Raw genomic sequence first — 17,656 nt, forward strand, 5'->3', positions numbered from 1 at the left:
TATTATATATATATAATATATATACAGATATCTATTTTTTCCCCCGGTTCCTACAACAGGCTTAGAAATGGAGCACTAATTGGAATGAGGTCCTTTTCAAGGGCCCAAGAAGCCTTGCTGTAAATCCCAATGCCGCCCCAACTACTGTGTCCTGCTTCATGTCAGTTTCCCATCTGTAAAGTCCTTCAGGGGCCTTTCCAGCAGGATGAGTCCTCACCTCACCAAGGGTGGGATGGGGATTCGAGTCCTGGGGATTTTCCTGCTCTCCCCAGTGCTCGATCCTACGGCCCGGGGAGGTTAGGCTGGAAGGGGAGGCTGGCTCTGAACTCAGGTGTCTGACTCAGGGCAAGGGTAGGCGTGGGCTGTGGCTCACAGCCAGAGTCCCTTCCCTGGCCCAGCTTGGGGACCTGGGAAGGAGGAGGTAGCTCTGGACACCAAGGTTCTTCCCACTATGGGGGAGTGAGTGTTTTACGGGGAGACCTGGCCCCCAGATTAAAGAATTAGGAGCCCCAGTGGGTGTGTCTGCGAATGTGTTTCTCGAGCATGGGTCCTGGGACCTAGCCCCCTGCCCATGTTGCCATCTACCTAAGTACTCTACAGGCTGGGAGCCAGCTGCAGAGGCAGCCAGGGACAGGGAGGAGGATGTGTTCCCAGCCTGTATTCTGGACCGAGGGCAGCCACCATCACTGGCACTCAGCCTTCACAAGTGCTGCATCAACCCAGGTGCCCCCTCCAGCTTCTCCATCTCCCTTTATCCTTCAGAATCCCCACCTAATAACCGGATGGGATTAATTAGCTGGGTTTCCTTTCAGCTCAGGTGTCTGGGGTAGGAAGGGACGGGGGCGGGGACCATGGAAACGCAGGGTTGGGAAAGGATGTTAAGTTGGAAGTGAAGGGGCAGGGAGGGGGTTTTGTTTGGAAGGAGGGTGGGAGCAGGGCAGCCCAGCCTGGTTTTCCACTGAGGAGGGCAGGGCCTGGGCCACTCATAAAGGTCAGTGAGGGGATTAAGAGCCTCCATGTCTAATCCGACAGCTTAACCAGGTCCTGGCCTCGAATCCGTCCCCACCTGCCCAGCCCAGGGACAGCAAATGAGGACAAGGCCCAGGCACCACTTCAACCTCCATGATGGCTTTCCTATTTACCGGGGTGCCTGGCTTCCCCATTTCACCCAGGCCCTTGACCCCATTCCAAGTAATGGGACCCAGAGGCTGGGGCAGGGGAAGTGGCCTTAGAGGAGGAAGGATTCTCAGAGAAGGGAGGAGTTTAAGAAGGGCAAGGGTGGCTGGGCATGGTGGTTCATGCCTGTAATCCCAGCACTTTGGGAGGCTGAGGCTGGTGGATCACCTGAGTTCAGGAGTTCGAGACCAGCCTGGCCAACACGGCAAAACCCTGACTCTACTAAAAATACAACAATTAGCCAGGCATCGTGGTGGGTGCCTGTAATCCCAGCTACTTGGTCTAGCCCTACAGGGTCCTTTGAGCCCCTCTGCTGGTGTGGAGAGGAGAAACTGTAGACATAAAAGACACAAGACACAGAGATAGAAAAAAGAGAGTTTTGGCCCTGGGGTCCACTGCCAACCAAAGCGTGGAGTCCAGCAGTGGCCCCGAGTGTCCGCACACTCTGACTTTTATTGAGTATAAAGCTGGGGGCAGAGTAGGTAGGGCGTGGCATTGGTGGTCAGTGACAGGGTCAAGAACATCACGTGTCATATAGGTGGGGACCCAAGACTTTCTAGTAGCCGAGATGAGGTAAGGAGCATAATGCGTCAGCACTTTTCCATAGTTGTCAAGAAAGAACAAAGACATAAAGATTTATATTACCTTTACTGATTATCTCTTCTAAGAAAAAAGGAACCAGGTGCAGAAACAGAACATGAGAGTGGACATGGAACATGACTGCTGAAGCACAGCATCACAAAGAGACAGTTAAGTCCCTGGATGTCTGTGGGCCTACCTGACAGCCGCCAGGCCTACCGCAAGAGCTTGGAGGAGTGGAGTTTTCTCCTACCTCCCCGGGAGAAGGAGACATCTCTGACATTTCTTTCTGCAGCTTGCTAAACAGCGGGCGCTTTCCCAGCGCTGGTGCTGCTGCAGAGCCAAGGCACCCTCCAGCAGCCCTTCCACGGGTGTGACAGACGGCTTAAAGTGTCTTGCCTTAGGGTCATTTCTTTCACAATGTCACCCCAGGTTCACACTTTGCGACCTGAGAGTCATTAGTAAAAGAACTAAGATCACCTATGAATAACTAAGACCACCTGTGAATAACTACTGTGGTTATATCTCTGGTTATTTTCTTCTTTTCTTCTATGGGAATAGGCTGAGGCTTCGGACTCCTGCCTTGGCACTTATCGGGTCTCCCCTCCAAACCTGGGAGGATGAGGCAGGAGAATCCCTTGAACCTGGCGGGTTGAGGTTGCAGTAAGCCGAGATTGTGCCACTTAACTCCAGCCTGGGCAACAAGAGTGAAACTCCATACCCCCCCCCAAAAAAAAGGGGGGGGGCAAGGGTATGAGAGGATGAGGGGGACGGTGAAGTAAGGGAAGCCAGAGAGAAAGAAAAGGCCTTCTGAGATGGGAGAAGGAATCAGAGAGGTGAGAGGATGCTTGTGGAAGGGAGGAGTATTAGAAGGATGATACTAAGCTAAGAGGAGGAGTTTGGGGGAATGAGGGAGGAGTCTGAGCAGCAGAAGGCGCCAGGAAGGCCAAGCCTGTGCTTTCACCAAATTTCACCTTCCCCTGTTCTATTCTCCGTGACACCAAATAGCATAGCATTTAGAAAAAGTAAATCTTGGGTGGACGCAGTGGCTCACACCTGTAATCCCAGCACTTTGGGAGGTCGAGGTGGGCGGATCACAAGGTCAGGAGTTCAAGATCAGCCTGACCCATACGGTGAAACTCCGTCTCTATAAAAAAAAAAAAGAAAATTAGCCAGGCGTGGTGCTGTGTGCCTGTAGTGCCAGCTCGGGAGGCTGAGGCAGGAGAATCGCTTGAACCCGGGAGGCAGAGGTCGCAGTGAGCCGAGATCGCGCCACTGCCTGCGTGACAGAGCAGGATTCCAAAAAAAAAACAAGAGAATAAATCTTTCGTTTCACCACCCCATGACTCTGAAGAGGCTGAGGGGGATGGGGATGGCATAGATGATGGTAAGGAGTTTGAAGATTAGGAGGGACTGAGAGGAGAGGAAAGTACCCGGAGAAGAAATGCAAAAGAGGCCGAAAGCGGCTCCCCGTTGCATGGCAACCTCAGCGGCCAGAAGCCAGCATGGGCTGCTAGGAGGTGTGGCTTACAAAAACAAGCCACAGTTGTAGCCCCGCCCCCTGGCAACAAGACTAACAAAGTACCACCCCTTAGTAACGTATTACTGGAGGCGGGGTTCGGTTGACCTAGTCTCCCAGTGTCCAAGGCCTTTGAGCAGGCGCCGTCATGTCTGTTCCGCGTAGCTCCGCCTCCACGCAACACTTTTCCGAGGCTTCTCATTGGAGAGCAAGCCTGTCAAAGGCTGTCTGTTGTTTCAGAGGCGGGGCCTGCTGCCCTGCCTGCAATCCGATTGGTCCCGCGGGCCGTCTACCTCCGGCCGGACATACCTACATCAGCTTTTTGTGCGACTCTTGGACCTGGAGGACGATCCTTTGGTGTCGAGGGCGGGGAGGACGAAAGCGCCCACTGTGGATTGGAGGGTGTCAAAAAGAGGGGCGGTCCCTACTGAAGGGGCGGTTGGGAGACGAAGGGAGAGTCTTTTCAGCGCTGAGGACTGGCGCTGAGGAGGCGGCGGTGGCTCCCGGGGCGTTTGAGCGGGCTCACCAGAGCCCGCGGGCCAACGCGGATCCAGGCCCGACCGGCGGGACTGCCCCGGACTCCCCGCGGGCCTTCCTAGCCGCCATGGAGGACGGCGTCTATGGTAGGTCGGGAGGGGCGGGGTCGGATGGGAGCTGCTAGAGCGTTTTCTCCTGAACGTTCCGCCGCGAACGTTTCTCCTGGTGCGCGCCACCCAGAGACGTTGGGTCCCGTCGTAGCCTCGTCGCACCGCTTTTGTGGGGCGCTGGACGGGCTTCCGGCTGGACCCGAGAGCGGGGTGTTCCAGGCCATTGTTTGGGCTGAGCCTGTTTCCGGCGGCGGCGGGAGGGGCGGGATGGAGCGGTGGAGGCGCGGCCGGGGCGGAACCATTCCAGCTGGAGGGGCGGGCAAGCCCGGCGCCTGCCGGGGAGGGGCACTCGGGTTGCCAGGAGGGGAGAAATCTTGGGGGGCGGGGGCCGTCGATGTCCCGCCCCACCTTCCCAACTCTTTCGAGCTGTCATCAGCTCTCCTGGCTGTAGTGACTTTTCGTGGACCCAGGAGTCCGGACACCCAAGTCCCCAGCTACTACTTCGCCAAGAATGGAGTCAGAAAACCAAGGCCTCAGTCCCCTTCCAAGTAATGGACCTAGAAATTCCGGCTCCCAGCCCTTTCTTTCCTCAGACCTAAGAGCTCAGGCACCCATTCCCCTTCTCCCTCAGACTCAGGAATCTGGGCCCCAAGTCCACTCCTCCCCCAGAACTCGAGAGTTTGGAATCCAGGCCCCCAGCCCATTCTTCGGTCCAGACATAGGAAGCCCCTTATGTGTCCTTTCCGAGCTCTCTCCGCCCCCAGACTGCAGGAATTCCGGCTCACGGCCCCCAGCACTGACTTTTAAACCTTGACCCTGACCCCCAGAACCCCCAGACCTGACTCCGGAGGAGCGGATGGAGCTGGAGAACATCCGGCGGCGGAAGCAGGAGCTGCTGGTGGAGATTCAGCGCCTGCGGGAGGAGCTCAGCGAAGCCATGAGCGAGGTGGAGGGACTGGAGGCCAATGAGGGCAGGTGAGGGCTGGGGCGGACGACCTGGGGGGCGTGGGGTTGGCCGAGGCCAGGGATGTCCAGGCGTTGACCTTCCGCCCCCTACCCTGCTCTCTGCTCCTGCAGTAAGACCTTGCAGAGGAACCGGAAGATGGCAATGGGCAGGAAGAAGTTCAACATGGACCCTAAGAAGGTGCCTGGGGCCACAGGACTGGGATCAGCTGGGCAGACATCCAGGCAGGAACTTCTGGCACCTCCGGGTTCCAGAAGCATGATGGCTCCAGGTCTATTCTAGGTGGACAGACTTGGTCCTAATCCCTGGATTCAGAGACTGGCTGTCCATTTGTTCTCTGAACACTAGCAAGTGTTCCAGCCCCCCTGACTCCCTAGTTGTGTCCCCTGCGGGAGGGTTGTCTTGCACCGTCTACTTGCATGGGCGCACTTCTTGTAGTCCCAAGATGAGCTGGAGTCTTGTAGGGGCTGTGGACAAAGTGACATGCACAAACAAGGGTCGACTGGTGCCATGATGGAGGTATCAGGGTAGTGGACCAGGGGAGGAGGCAGGCTGGTAGAGTCAGGGAGGGCTTCCTTGAGGAGGAGACATTCAGCTCGGGTTTGAAGGATGAATAGGTGTTCACCAGGTTCAGGAAAGTCTTTTGTTCACTTACTTTTTTTTTTTTTTTGACATTATCTTGCTCTTTCACCCAGGCTGGAGTGCAGTGATGTGATCTTGGCTCACTGCAACCTCTGCCTCCTGGGTTCAAGCAATCCTCCTGCCTCAACCTCTCGAGTAGCTGGGCTTACAGGCTCCCGCCACCATGCCCAGCTAAATTTTGTATTTTTAGTAGAGACAGGGTTTCATCATGTTGGCCAGGCTGGATTCAAACTCCTGAACTCGTGTGATCCGCCTGCTTCAGCCTCTCAAAATGCTGGGATTAGAGGCGTGAGCCACCATGCCCAGCCTGTTCACATACTCATTTAACACCCATTTTCCGAGGCCTCTGGAGAGCCTGATCCTGTCTAGGATGATGCTGGAGACTGAAAGAAAAATCAGATGCTGCCCTGCACTCCCCAAACACCAGTAGCACAATTCAGAGTGAGATATGGCAGTAACAGAGAGGTCTTCATAGCACAGAGACTCAGAGAAGCCTCAGTCTAGCCTGGGCCCTGAGTTCACAGCCCTGGAGAGACTGCATCTGCTAACAGGTTGTCACGTTATTGTTTCCTGAAGCAACTGGAACCCTTTTCAGTCATTCAGCAAACGTTTATTGGCTGGTTCAGTGGCTTATGCCTGTAATCGCAGTGCTTCGAGATGCTGAGGCAGGAGGATTGCTTGAAGCAGGAATTTGAGACCAGCCTGGGCAGCAGAGTGATAACTCATTTCTAGAAAAGATATAAATAAATAAATTATCCAGGTGTGTTGGCTCATGCCTATAGTTCTAGCTTCTCAGGAGGCTGAAGTGAGAGGATCCCTTGAGCCCAGCAGTTCGAAGCTGCAGTAAGCTGTGATCACGCCACTGCACTTCAGCCTGTGCAACAGAGCGAGACCAGGTCTCAAAAAAAAAAAAAAAAAAAAGGCTGGACATGGTGGCTCACGCCTGTAATCCCAGCACTTTGGGAGGCCAGGGCAAGTGGATCACGAGGTCAAGAGATTGAGACCATCCTGACTAGCCTGGTGAAACCTCATCTCTACTGAAAATACAAAAAAATTAGCCAGGTGTGGTGGTGTGTGCCTGTAGTCCCAGCTATTCAGGAGCCTGAGGCAGGAGAATTGCTTGAAACCGGAAAACGGAAGTTGCAGTGAGCTGCAATGGTGCCGTTGCACTCTAGCCTGGAGATAGGGTGAGACTGTCAAAAAAAAAAGAAAGAAAATGTGGTGAGCACCTGTTCCTTGCCAGACCCTGTTGTTGATGCTGCATTTAACCAGGCAAAGGCAGAAAGGGTGGGCCATGAGGTGCAAAGGCTATGAGTCGGTTTAAGGACCTGTGAGAAGGCTGAAAATGAAGCTGGCCCTGGTCTGTTGAGGGTGGGGGTAGGTATGGATGCTGAGGTTCCCTGGGAGGTGAGGGGAGTGGCTTTCTGGCCCTCAGCACTGAGACCTTGTCCCCACCACCAGGGCATCCAGTTTTTGGTGGAGAACGAACTTCTGCAGAACACACCTGAGGAGATCGCCCGCTTCCTGTACAAGGGCGAGGGGCTGAACAAGACCGCCATCGGGGACTACCTGGGGGAGAGGTATGGCCACCACTCAGCGCTCGTGGGGCCCCTCCCTCCTGCCCACCCCCTGTGCCCAGCTCCTGCCCTCACACTGGCAGCTCACAGGTGGTACATCAGAGACGCTCTGGCCGATCATCTTTCAGACTGACAGAATGGACTGACGCGGGGGTTAGGGGAGCCTGCGGCCAACTGAGAGCATCTGGGGATGCAGGGACCTTCTGGAATTCCCTGGGGGGGTGTGTCTGGAGAGGCATCCATTTACATCTGAACAGTGGAGAACATCTCTCAAGTATCATGGGAGCGTGAGAACCATGGGTGGACCACAGCTGTGCATGGGCACCGTGTGGTCAGCTGGGAGCCGTGGGCACTATTGGGCCCTCGTGCACACCTAGGAGTTGTGGGGATCATTTAGAAGCCTAGGGTGCATGGGACTGGACTGGAGTCAGATGATTGGAGGCCATCTGCGGACATCTGGGAATCAGGGATTTATAGAGATCTGGGGTATGTGGGAAGCATCTCTGGTTGTCTGGGGGCTGTGGGGACTGTGTCTGGATATCTGGGGAGTGTGGGTATCATTTGAGAGAGGTGATGGTCCGTGGCATATGTGCTTGCCGCGTTTCTCCCAGCTGTGCAAAGGACGGCCTAACCAGGGTTCCCAAGGCAGGTATTCCTCCCAAGAGTGTGTTCTGAGCATCCCCCACCCCAGGGCCAGGCCTGTGTGGGAGCCCAGCAAGAAGCTTCACCCTCTGCAGAGGGCAGCTGTGGTGCTGAAGAGGGGGCACAGCTTCCCTGGGGCCCTGCTTCCTGCGTACTCCTGCCCCGGCCTCTCCAAACTGCATGTGATTCTGTCCCGTCCTTCCAGGGAAGAGCTGAACCTGGCAGTACTCCATGCTTTTGTGGATCTGCATGAGTTCACCGACCTCAATCTGGTGCAGGCCCTCAGGTGAGTGAGGGGGAGGGGTTTGGAATGGCAGGAATGTACCTGTCAGAGCTTTTCTAGTTACAAGCAACAAACCTTACTCAAGAAAAACACAGAAACAGGCTGGGCACGGTGGCTCACGCCTGTAATCCTAGCACTTTGGGAGGCTGAGGTGGGTGGTATCCTAGCACTTTGGGAGGCTGAGGTGGGTGGATCACCTGAGGTCAGGCATTCAAGACCAGCCTGGCCATCATGGTGAAACCCCATCTTTAAAAAAAAAAGAAAAAAGAAAAACACAGAAACAAAAACTAGGGAACTGAGTGTGTCCTGTACCATGAGTCCAGGGTTATGGCCTCCTTCAGGCATAGCTATATCCAGGAGCCAAAATAGTGGCAGAAAGCCAACTTTCTCTGTCTCTTGTGTTCACCACTGTGTCAGCATTGCTCTCTGCAGACTCTCTTATCTGGTAACAACCCCAGACCTGTCTAGCAAACTTAGCAGAAAGAGGCTATTTCTGTAGCAATCCACAACACTCCCATGGCCAGTGCCTGTTGGTCAGATTGGATCATGTGACCATACCTGAGCCAACTGCTGAGGCCGGAAGTTTGGGATTCCTCATGGACCAGTTTCTCACACAGGGACTGAGAGTGGGGACGGGCTTCTGCTAGCCCTGGCACTCATCCCAGCCCCTCCCCAACCCAGGCAGTTTCTATGGAGCTTTCGCCTCCCTGGAGAGGCCCAGAAAATTGACCGGATGATGGAGGCCTTCGCCCAGCGATACTGCCTGTGTAACCCTGGGGTTTTCCAGTCCACAGGTGCGGCCCCGACTCCTGGGTCCTGGGAAAGAGAAAGAGGAGACGGGGCCAGGCTTCTAGGTCTGAGGGAGGGAGGGGGCTGGGAGACGGGAATCCTGGGTCCTGGGGAGGGGGGCGCGGGGGGCTGACATACCTGGGTTGTCACCACCTACCCTGTCCTATGCAGACACGTGCTATGTGCTGTCCTTCGCTGTCATCATGCTCAACACCAGCCTCCACAACCCCAATGTCCGCGACAAGCCAGGCCTGGAGCGCTTTGTGGCCATGAACCGGGGCATCAACGAGGGCGGGGACCTGCCTGAGGAGCTGCTCAGGGTCAGCCCCTATTCCCTGCCCCGCAGTCCTGTCCCTCTTCCTGCCACAGACACCCCCGCCCCACCTGTGGTCTCCTAGTGCCTGAGCTGTCTGCCCAGGGTCACTGGTGTCTGCCCTCACCCCCCAGATGGCGTGATTATGCCAGCTCGTTCGTGATCTTTCCCCTCCCTGCCTGTCTGTCTCTCTTTCTCTCTCTCTCGTTCTTGCTCTGTCTCGTTGCTTCTCTTCTTGACTGTCTCAGGCACTGGCCCTGACTTTATTGGCCTGTCTTTCTCTGTCTATGGCTGTCGCACCTCCTGGCTCTCAGTTGGCCTCATTCCCCATCTGTTTATTTCTCTGAGGATGCAGCTGGCTTCTCCACCTGTCACCTGGGCATCTCTTCTTTCCTCTCCCACCTCAGCCTCCCTCCCCTTCTCTGCCTTCTACTTGCCCCCTCCCCAGCCTGCCCCTCTCTCTTCCTCACCATGAGTCATCCCACTCTGGGTCTCGGTGCTCCCCCAACCCTGAGTAACCCTGGGGAGTCCTAGGGGCCTGGAGTGGCTGATACAGCCGTTGCTCCTCAGAACCTCTACGACAGCATCCGAAATGAGCCCTTCAAGATTCCTGAGGATGACGGGAACGACCTGACCCACACCTTCTTCAACCCGGACCGGGAGGGCTGGCTCCTGAAGCTGGGTACGTGCCCTCCCAACACTGCTGGTCCCTCCTCGGGGGAAGTTAGTGGGCCTGGGCCTGGACTCAGCTTCCACACAAACCTGCTGGGGTAAATGATTCGACCTCTCTGAACCTCAGTTTTCCACACCCAAAAAATGGGGCTGAAAATAAAATCAGTCCTGTGCGCTGGGTCTGGCCTGTAGTACGTACTTCCCAGCCCCTTCCCTTTACCCACAGATGTTCATGGAGCCCTTCTGTGCCAGACCCTGAGCTGGGCTGAGGAGGCAGTGAGAGGCAGGTGATGCTGTCCTTTTGTGGGGGAGAGTTCACTCTGGGTTCTCTCCACTGCGTTAACCCAGCCTGAGGGAGACCCGCCTCTGGAACCTGTTATTCCCCTTGGCAATAGTTGAAGAATTCCCAGGATCCCAGGCAGGACTGACCCTGCACTCCAAGGCATCAGACCCAGAGCCCTGGCTGTCCCAGCCACCCACAGGCAGAAAACCCAACAAGCGAGGAAATCTATCCCAGATTCTGGCTCCTGGCTTCGGAGGGAATACCCAGGGCTGGTGCAGATGAGTCGGGAGGTCCAGCAGGGATGGAGAGGGGAGTCTTCATCGTAACATGTGGCACTGGCGCATTCACGGTTGGTTAGTGTGGATCAGACAGGATGGTAGCGTGGTGAGGAGCTAGCACGAGGATTGGAGTTGTTCACAGCCCTGGCTGCGCGTGAGATTCACCTGGGCACTTGGAAAAGTCCGGTGGCCAGGCCACAGACTTCTGAAGTCAGGCTCTCAGAGGCAGGAGGGCCATCAGTCATGGTTAAAGCTCCCCAGGAGCTCCCAATGTATAGGTGAGGTTGAGAGCCACTGGCCTGGAGCGGCGCCTGGCAACAGCAGGTGCCACCTGCGAGTTAGATGTAGTTTATAACAGAAGTGGGCACAGCTGCTCCAGAGAGACGGATCTGAGAAGCTACAGCCCAGTGCAACAGTGGAGGCTTCCTGGGACAGCAGGAGAACCCAGAGGAAGCTTCCAGCTCAGGGAAGGGGGTCAAGGCCAGGCTTGGAAGGAGGACTGGACAGGGCAGCTTTGGCCTCTGCCTCTTGGGGGCCTCCCCATGTGGAACTGTGCTTTTTTTTTTTTTTTTTTAGACGGAGTCTTGCTCTGTCGCCCAGGCTGGAGTGCAGTGACTCGATCTTGGCTCACTGCAACCTCCACCTCCCAGGTTCCAGTGATTCTCCCGCCTCAGCCTCCTGAGTAGCTGGGACTACAGGCATGCACCACCATGCTGGGCTAATTTTTGTATTTTTTTTTTTTAGTAGAAATGGGGTTTTACCATGTTTGTCACACTGGTCTCCAACTCCTGACCTCGTGATCTGCCCACCTCTGCCTCCCAAAGTGCCAGTATTACAGCTGTGAGCCACTGCACCTGGCCTGAACTGTGCTCTTAAACCAGGGCGTCACCACCTCAGCAGATGCCAGGGTTTCCTGGTAAATGTAAAATATGCAAGTCAGGCTGGGTGCAGGGCCCCACTCCTGTAATTTTAGCACTTTGGGAGGCCAAGACAGGAGGATTGCTAGAGGCCAGGACTTTGAGACCAACCTGGGCAATATAATGAGACCCCCATCTCTACAAAAATAATAAAAAAATTAGCCGGGCGTGGTGGCGCAGGAGGATTGTTTGAGCCCGAGTGGTCAAGGCTGCAGTGAGTCATGATTGTGCCACGGCACCGCAGCCTGGGCGGCAGAAGACCCTGTCTCTCTCAAATAAAAATGCAACATGCAAATCACTGTTCAGCCAACCCCAGTCCCCACCCCTGTATTGGATCCAAGGGAGGCAGACCGTGTTGGGGGAAATTGAGTCCTTGAGTGACCTGGCAGTGGGCAGGCTAGAAAGAGAAGCAGGAAAGTGCCAGCCTCACAAGGAACTGCTTCCCTCAAAACTGCTCCTGTGCCGGTCACAGTGGCTTACACCTCTAATCCCAGCACTTTGGGAGGCCAAGGCAGGTGGATCAGGAGGTCAAGAGATGAAGACCAAAAAAAAAAAAAAAAGAGATGAAGACCATCCTGGGCAACATGGTGAAACCCTGTCTCTACAAAAATACAAAAATTAGCCGAGCGTGGTGGTGCGCACCTGTAGTCCCAGCTACTTGGGAGGCTGAGGCAGGAGAATTGTGTGAACCCGGGAGGTAGATGGAGGTTGCAGTGATGCAAGTTCATGCCATTGCACTCCAGCTTGGGCAACAAGAGTGAAACTCCGTCTCAAAAAAAAAAAAACAAAATACTCCCGTCAGCAGCAACCTTTCCCATTTCCCAGATGAAGAAATTGAGGCTCACTCCTCATTTTGGCCCTGGGCCCCATCTAAGGTTGCCCACCAGCCCCAGGGACATTTCTGGCCAGAGGGCCTCTGTTCCTGTTATGCCAGTTAGAGAGGGGCGTCCCTTCCTTAAAGGTGGCAGTGCAGGAGTGGAGATGGGTGACCACAGTTCCTCCTTCATGGCTAATAAAAGCCATTATGACTTTCACTGTTTAAACCTGGGCCCACGAGGAAGCCAAAAGCGGGTCCTTTTGCCACAGGAAGGTGTGGGCCCAAGTGAGTCTCCAGGCTGGAGTCCAGAGAGGCCAAGAGAGTGTCCTGAGGTCACACAGCCAGTTTGTGCAGGAGCTGAGATGGGCCCCCATATCCACCTCTGACCAAAGGCTGGGGCTTTTGCCTCTTCCCACCTACAGGGGAGAGGCACTTTCACCATGTCAAGGGAGGACCCTCCTGGCCTGGGACAGACCTTAGGGGGTGGGCTGGGGCCCTCTGCCCATGCAAGGGGTTTTCCAAGCCACCACCTGGGGCTCAGGGCCCTTGGCCTCTCTGGGAGGGAGGGGCCTCGGTCATCCGCCCCTCATGTGGATGTAACTGGTTTTCTTCCCTCTCTCTCCCTCCCCTCCCTCTGCGTGTTTCTCTGTCTCTGTGTTTACCTCTCTGCCCTGCCCCCTGCACATCCCGCTCCGCACCTACCCTGTTTCTGTCACCTGCGGCTCTTGGGGTGCTCCGCTCTCCCGCCTTCCCTTCTCCTGCACCTGGTCCTGCCTGCTTTCTCGCTGTCTGCCCCAGGAGGTAGGTACACGATCTGTCCTTGTTCCCCATCACTAGACAGGGGAGGGGGCTGCCCTGGCCTCCGGCCCACAGCAGGAGGGGGCTGACAAACCTAGAAAAGTGGAGCCCCAAGCTGGGGGTGGACGATTCCTGGAGCCCCAACACACCTGTCCCTGATTGTCTGTCTCCCCACCACGCAGCGGCTTTGTCCTAGGCCCCAGGAGCCCCGCCTCTCCTGCTCTTGCTTTGCTTCTTACGCCCCTCCCACCTCCCAGAGGCCCTGTCCCCCTCCGTTGAGCCCAGGCCCCCTCCCACCCCTTCCCTTTCAGGGGGCCGGGTGAAGACGTGGAAGCGGCGCTGGTTTATCCTCACAGACAACTGCCTCTACTACTTTGAGTACACGACGGTGAGGGTGACCTGGGCTGGGCTCTGGGGTCCTGGGAGGAGGGGCTGGGAGCCTGGACAGCATGGAGTGAGGATTTGGAAGTCTGAGTTCTATCCAACTTGCTTCTTCAGGACAAGGAGCCCCGAGGAATCATCCCCCTGGAGAATCTGAGCATCCGAGAGGTGGATGACCCCCGGAAACCGGTGAGACCCCTCTCTGTACACCTTCCTGCCAGGGCGGGCCACCTCTGCCCAGGGCTGGCTCTCACCTTCACCCTTCCCCTCTCGTCCCCAGAACTGCTTTGAGCTTTACATCCCCAACAACAAGGGGCAGCTCATCAAAGCCTGCAAAACCGAGGCGGATGGCCGGGTGGTGGAGGGCAACCATATGGTATACCGGATCTCAGCCCCTACGCAGGAGGAGAAGGATGAGTGGATCAAGTCCATTGAGTGAGCCTGGACCCCTGGGTGTGAGGGAGGAGGGGCTGGGGCCTGGACCCCTGGGTCTGAGGGAGGAGGTGCTGGGGCCTGGATCCCTGGGTCTGAGGGAGGAGGGGCTGGGGGCCTGGACCCCTGGGTCTGAGGGAGGAGGGCCTGGGGGCCTGGACCTGTGGGTCTGAGGGAGGAGGGGCTAGGGGCCTGGACCCATGAGTCTGAGGGAGGAGGGGCTGGGGGCCTGGACCCGTGGGTCTGAGGGAGGAGGGCCTGGGGATTGGACTCATGAGTGTGAGGGAGGAGGGCCTGGGGGCCTGGACTCCTTGGCCCTCATCCTGGGATCCCTTCCCTTCTGCAGGGCAGCTGTGAGTGTGGACCCCTTCTATGAGATGTTGGCAGCGAGAAAGAAGCGGATTTCAGTCAAGAAGAAGCAGGAGCAGCCCTGACTCCCCGCCCCCAACTCCATTATTTATTACGGAGCTGCCCCGCCTGGGTGGCCGGACCCCTGGGCCTTGGGGCTGTGAATCCTGGTTCCCTGTTTGGAAAATTCACCACCTCTAGCTCCTCTCTGTTCTTTGTAATTAACACACTGTTGGTAATCTTATTAATTATTTAACCACTCAGCCTGCTGATCCCCTCATTTCTTGGGGTTGACAGAGCTGAGGTGCTTGGTGGAGGCAGCCTGTTGCCCCTGGACAGCGGCCTGGACCCGCCTGTCTCTGTGGGTGCTTGCTTGGTGTGGCCCCAGGGCCTGTCCTGGGTGGGTCTGTTCTGTTTCATCCCGAGCCCAGCAGGAGTGGAGTAAAGGTTGAAGGTTAATACGGTGGGAGTCTGGGGTTGGAATTGGCCAGGGATGGAATTCTTAGCAGGATGGATGCAGAGGTTCTGGGTCAAGGTCTAGCATTCATTCGAGAAGTTTCTTGACAGCCATCAGCCAGTTAGCTACAGCTGTCAGCTAGTTCCCGTCTTTGCTTTCATTGGGCTTGAGGTCTTTGAGGGGGCAGGAGATAAAGCTGATGAGGTTGTGAGCTGGGCCTGGGCTTTGAGGACAGCCTGGAGCAGGAAGAACTATAAATGCGACCACCTCAGAAGGGTGAGGGAAGGATGAGTTGGGAGGAGGTGGCCCATGTGCTGGGCACAGCTAGTTCAAGGGCCTTGCTGATGGGGTGTCCCGAAGTGGACTGGGCAGCCTTAGATGGGGCGAAGAGGGCAAGGCTTCTCAGTCCCAGAAGGATCCATCAGTCGGGATCCATCAGTCGCCTCTGGAGGACATTTTGTGTCAAGGATAGGGCTGAGGACCTGTGTTCTGAACGTCTTTCCTGGGATTCCTGACAGCCAAAGAAATATGAGGACTGCCTCTTTGAAGGTGAAGTCTTGACTTGTGGGGTACCCCTGAATCCTGGGCTAAGGCCAGTGCCCTTTTGCCCTCCAGTTGGGGAATACGTGGTGTCCCCAAAGAACAAGGGCTCGTGGATCCCAAGAAGGGTGGGGTGGCGGATTGGGAGGCCCCATGTCACTCTCACGCCGGCCTTTAAAGACAAAGAGCTCCTTAAGTTAAAAACAAAAACCAAAAACAACTACTCCCGGCAGGGTCGGGGACCAGCGCGCGGGTGGGAGAGGCGCCTGTAGCCCCGGGGCGTGCTGGGAGTTGTAGTCCCTCCCACCCGCTGTGTTCACTGTTAACCTGTCCGAAGGGGTGCGGCACTTTGGAATTTCGGGCCTTGATCCCGGTCCCGTCCTTGGCCACAGGCACCCGCCAGCCTGAAGGCCCTCGCAACGCAGGGACCCTGCGCCCCTCCGCGGGAGGGTGGTCTGCAGTTCCTGGTAGGCTGTGCGGCTCCCCCGCCACGGGAGAGCCAAACCCAAGGTTTCCCGGGCGTCGCAGTCTCCCGAGACTCCGTGGCGGCGTTTGCCTTTATCTTAGTCGGGTCCGGTACTTTCGTGGAGGGTGCAGAAGAGGCTTTGACCGCGGCGGCCCCGGGGGCTGGTGGGAAATGGAGTTCCCAGATGAGTAAACAGAATTCGCGACTTGTCTTTCCCACAGGTGCCAGGGAAATGGAGTCATCGACCCAAGAAGGTCGTGGGAGATGAGGTCCCGGGGTAAACAGCAGGTCCTGCCACTGTGTCACCCTTTCCTGTCGCCTCCCCGGATGGACGGCGTGCAGGGCGGCCGGCGCCGTGGCAGGCAGAGGCAGGAAGAGGCGCGGAGTTTGCTCGTGGCCAGGAGGGGAGTGCGGTGGGATGGGAGGGCAGAGGCAAGCGGCCGATGGCGTGGGGCCTGGTGCACTGCGAGGACCTCTAGGTGAATTCATAGCAGGATGGAGGCCGTGCAAGGCCAGGAAGCAGGGGCCTGACGTGATTGGATTGGGGGTGCAGGATAGCGGGGCTGTGGAGGTGGAGAACGGTGGGGCACTCCAGGAGCCTTCAAAGAGGAGCCAGCAGGACTTGCTGAGAGCTGGGGCAGCTGGTGAATGACAGTCCCATGACTGAGGTGGTCTAAAGGGGGTGTTTTAGGGGAAATCGGTCATTCTGTTTTGACCAAATTAAGCTGGAGATGCCTGGAAAACATTCCAGCCAGGCTGCAGTCACTTCACATTGACCTCCAGTATTGCCCACAATCCTTCTTCCCCCAGGGAATGAGGATTCTGGTTTTGGGGCCCCTCCTCACCCAGGACACCCAAGCTCCCAGCCCGCTTCTTTTTTTTTTTTTTTGAGATGGAATCTTGCTCACTCTGTCCCCCATGCTGAAGTGCAATGGCACGATCTTGGCTCCCTGCAACCTCTGCCTCCCAGGTTCAAGCAATTCTTTTGCCTCAGCCTCCTGAGTAGCTGGGGTTACAAGTGCCTGCCACCATGCCCAGCTAATTTTTGTATTTTTAGTAGAGACAGGGTTTCACCATGTTGGCCAGGCTGGTCTTGAACTCCTGACCTCAGGTGATCCACCTACCTCGGCCTCTCGAAGTGTTGGGATTATAGGCATGAGCCACCACGCTCGGCCTCAGCCTAGTTCTTCCAGGCGGCTATGGTTTGGATACCGTTTGTTCTCACCAAAACTCATGTTGAGGTTCAGGCTCCAGTGTGGCAAGTGTTGGGATGTGGGGTCTAATAGGAGCTGTGTGGTCTGGAGGTGGATTCCTCATGGCGAGATTAATGCCTGCCTTTGTGGGGTGAGTGAGTTCTCACCCCTGGGAATTTGTGAATTTGTTTTTTTCTCCCTTGCCTCCTCCAGCGACAAGTGGTCTCTGTGCACATAGCCACTTCCCTCCATTCTCCCCCAGGAGCAGAAGCAGCCTCAAGGGGCCGGGCATGGTGGCTCACACCTGTAATCTCAGCACTTTGGGAGGCCCAGGTGGCTGGATCATGAGGTCAGGAGATCGAGACCATCCTGGCCAACATGGTGAAACCCCATCCCTACTAGAAATGAAAAAAAAAAATTAGCCAGGTGTGGTAGTAGGTGCCTGTAATTCTAGCTACTGAGGAGTCTGAAGCAGGAGAATCGCTTGAACCCAGGAGGCAGAGGTTGCAGTGAGCCGAGATTGTGCCCTTGCACTCCAGCCTGGGCAACAATTCGAGACTTGGTTTTAGAAAAACAAACAAACAAAAAAACAACAGAGACTCAGGGATGAGGGAGATCCTCATTGAGTGCACCTGCCCCATCTTGAACCTTCCAGCCATCAGAATCTGAGCCAAATTAACCTCTTCCTTTATAAAGACCCAGCCTCGGGTCTTCTGTCAGAGCAACAAAAATGGACTCAGCACGACTCAAATTGTGTCCCCGCCACAGAAAAAAACGAACAGAAACTTAATGTTACAATTCTAACCCCCAGCATGTCAGAATGTGATTTTTTTTTTTTTTCTTCTTGAGACAGTTTCGCTCTTGTTACCCAGGCTGGAGTGCAATGGCGCGATCTCGGCTCACCGCAACCTCCGCCTCCTGGGTTCAGGCAATTCTCCTGCCTCAGTCTCCTGAGTAGCTGAGACTACAGGCACGCGCCACCATGCCCAGCTAATTTTTTGTA

At 56.0% G+C, this 17,656-nt stretch overlaps 1 protein-coding gene across 3 annotated transcripts; it reads left to right on the forward strand.

The window, feature by feature from the left end:
• The first annotated feature begins 3,399 nt into the window (after positions 1-3,399).
• CYTH2 (cytohesin 2) lies at positions 3,400-14,260 on the forward strand. Of its 3 annotated transcripts, none has more exons than XM_017500461.2 (12): positions 3,400-3,897; positions 4,689-4,836; positions 4,939-5,005; positions 6,929-7,047; positions 7,892-7,972; positions 8,651-8,763; positions 8,930-9,078; positions 9,642-9,753; positions 13,148-13,224; positions 13,335-13,406; positions 13,498-13,652; positions 13,996-14,260. In XM_017500461.2, the coding sequence occupies exons 1-12, from the start codon at positions 3,423-3,425 to the stop codon at positions 14,081-14,083; spliced, it is 1,656 nt and encodes a 551-aa protein (XP_017355950.1). In that variant the 5' UTR covers positions 3,400-3,422; the 3' UTR covers positions 14,084-14,260. The 3 variants fall into 3 exon arrangements, with proteins under 3 accessions (XP_017355950.1, XP_037584390.1, XP_037584391.1); XM_037728463.1 differs by lacking the exon at positions 3,400-3,897 and adding an exon at positions 3,973-4,409 and having other exon boundaries at positions 9,642-9,754; positions 13,146-13,224; XM_037728462.1 differs by lacking the exons at positions 13,148-13,224; positions 13,335-13,406; positions 13,498-13,652; positions 13,996-14,260 and adding an exon at positions 9,970-10,049.
• The last annotated feature ends 3,396 nt before the right edge of the window (positions 14,261-17,656 follow it).

Source organism: Cebus imitator, unplaced genomic scaffold, assembly GCF_001604975.1.
Source record: "Cebus imitator isolate Cc_AM_T3 unplaced genomic scaffold, Cebus_imitator-1.0 Scaffold266, whole genome shotgun sequence".
NCBI classification, from domain to species: domain Eukaryota; kingdom Metazoa; phylum Chordata; class Mammalia; order Primates; family Cebidae; genus Cebus; species Cebus imitator.

What these genes read in the sequence shown, in the direction of transcription:
- CYTH2 (XM_017500461.2), top strand. Translation starts at nt 3,423, where the DNA reads ATGTCTGTTCCGCGTAGCTCCGCCTCCACGCAACACTTTTCCGAGGCT. An exon ending in CTGGAGGCCAATGAGGGCAG is followed by an intron (nt 4,837 to 4,938) that starts GTGAGGGCTGGG and finishes CTGCTCCTGCAG; the next exon opens with TAAGACCTTGCAGAGGAACC. An exon ending in GGGCTGGCTCCTGAAGCTGG is followed by an intron (nt 9,754 to 13,147) that starts GTACGTGCCCTC and finishes CTTCCCTTTCAG; the next exon opens with GGGGCCGGGTGAAGACGTGG.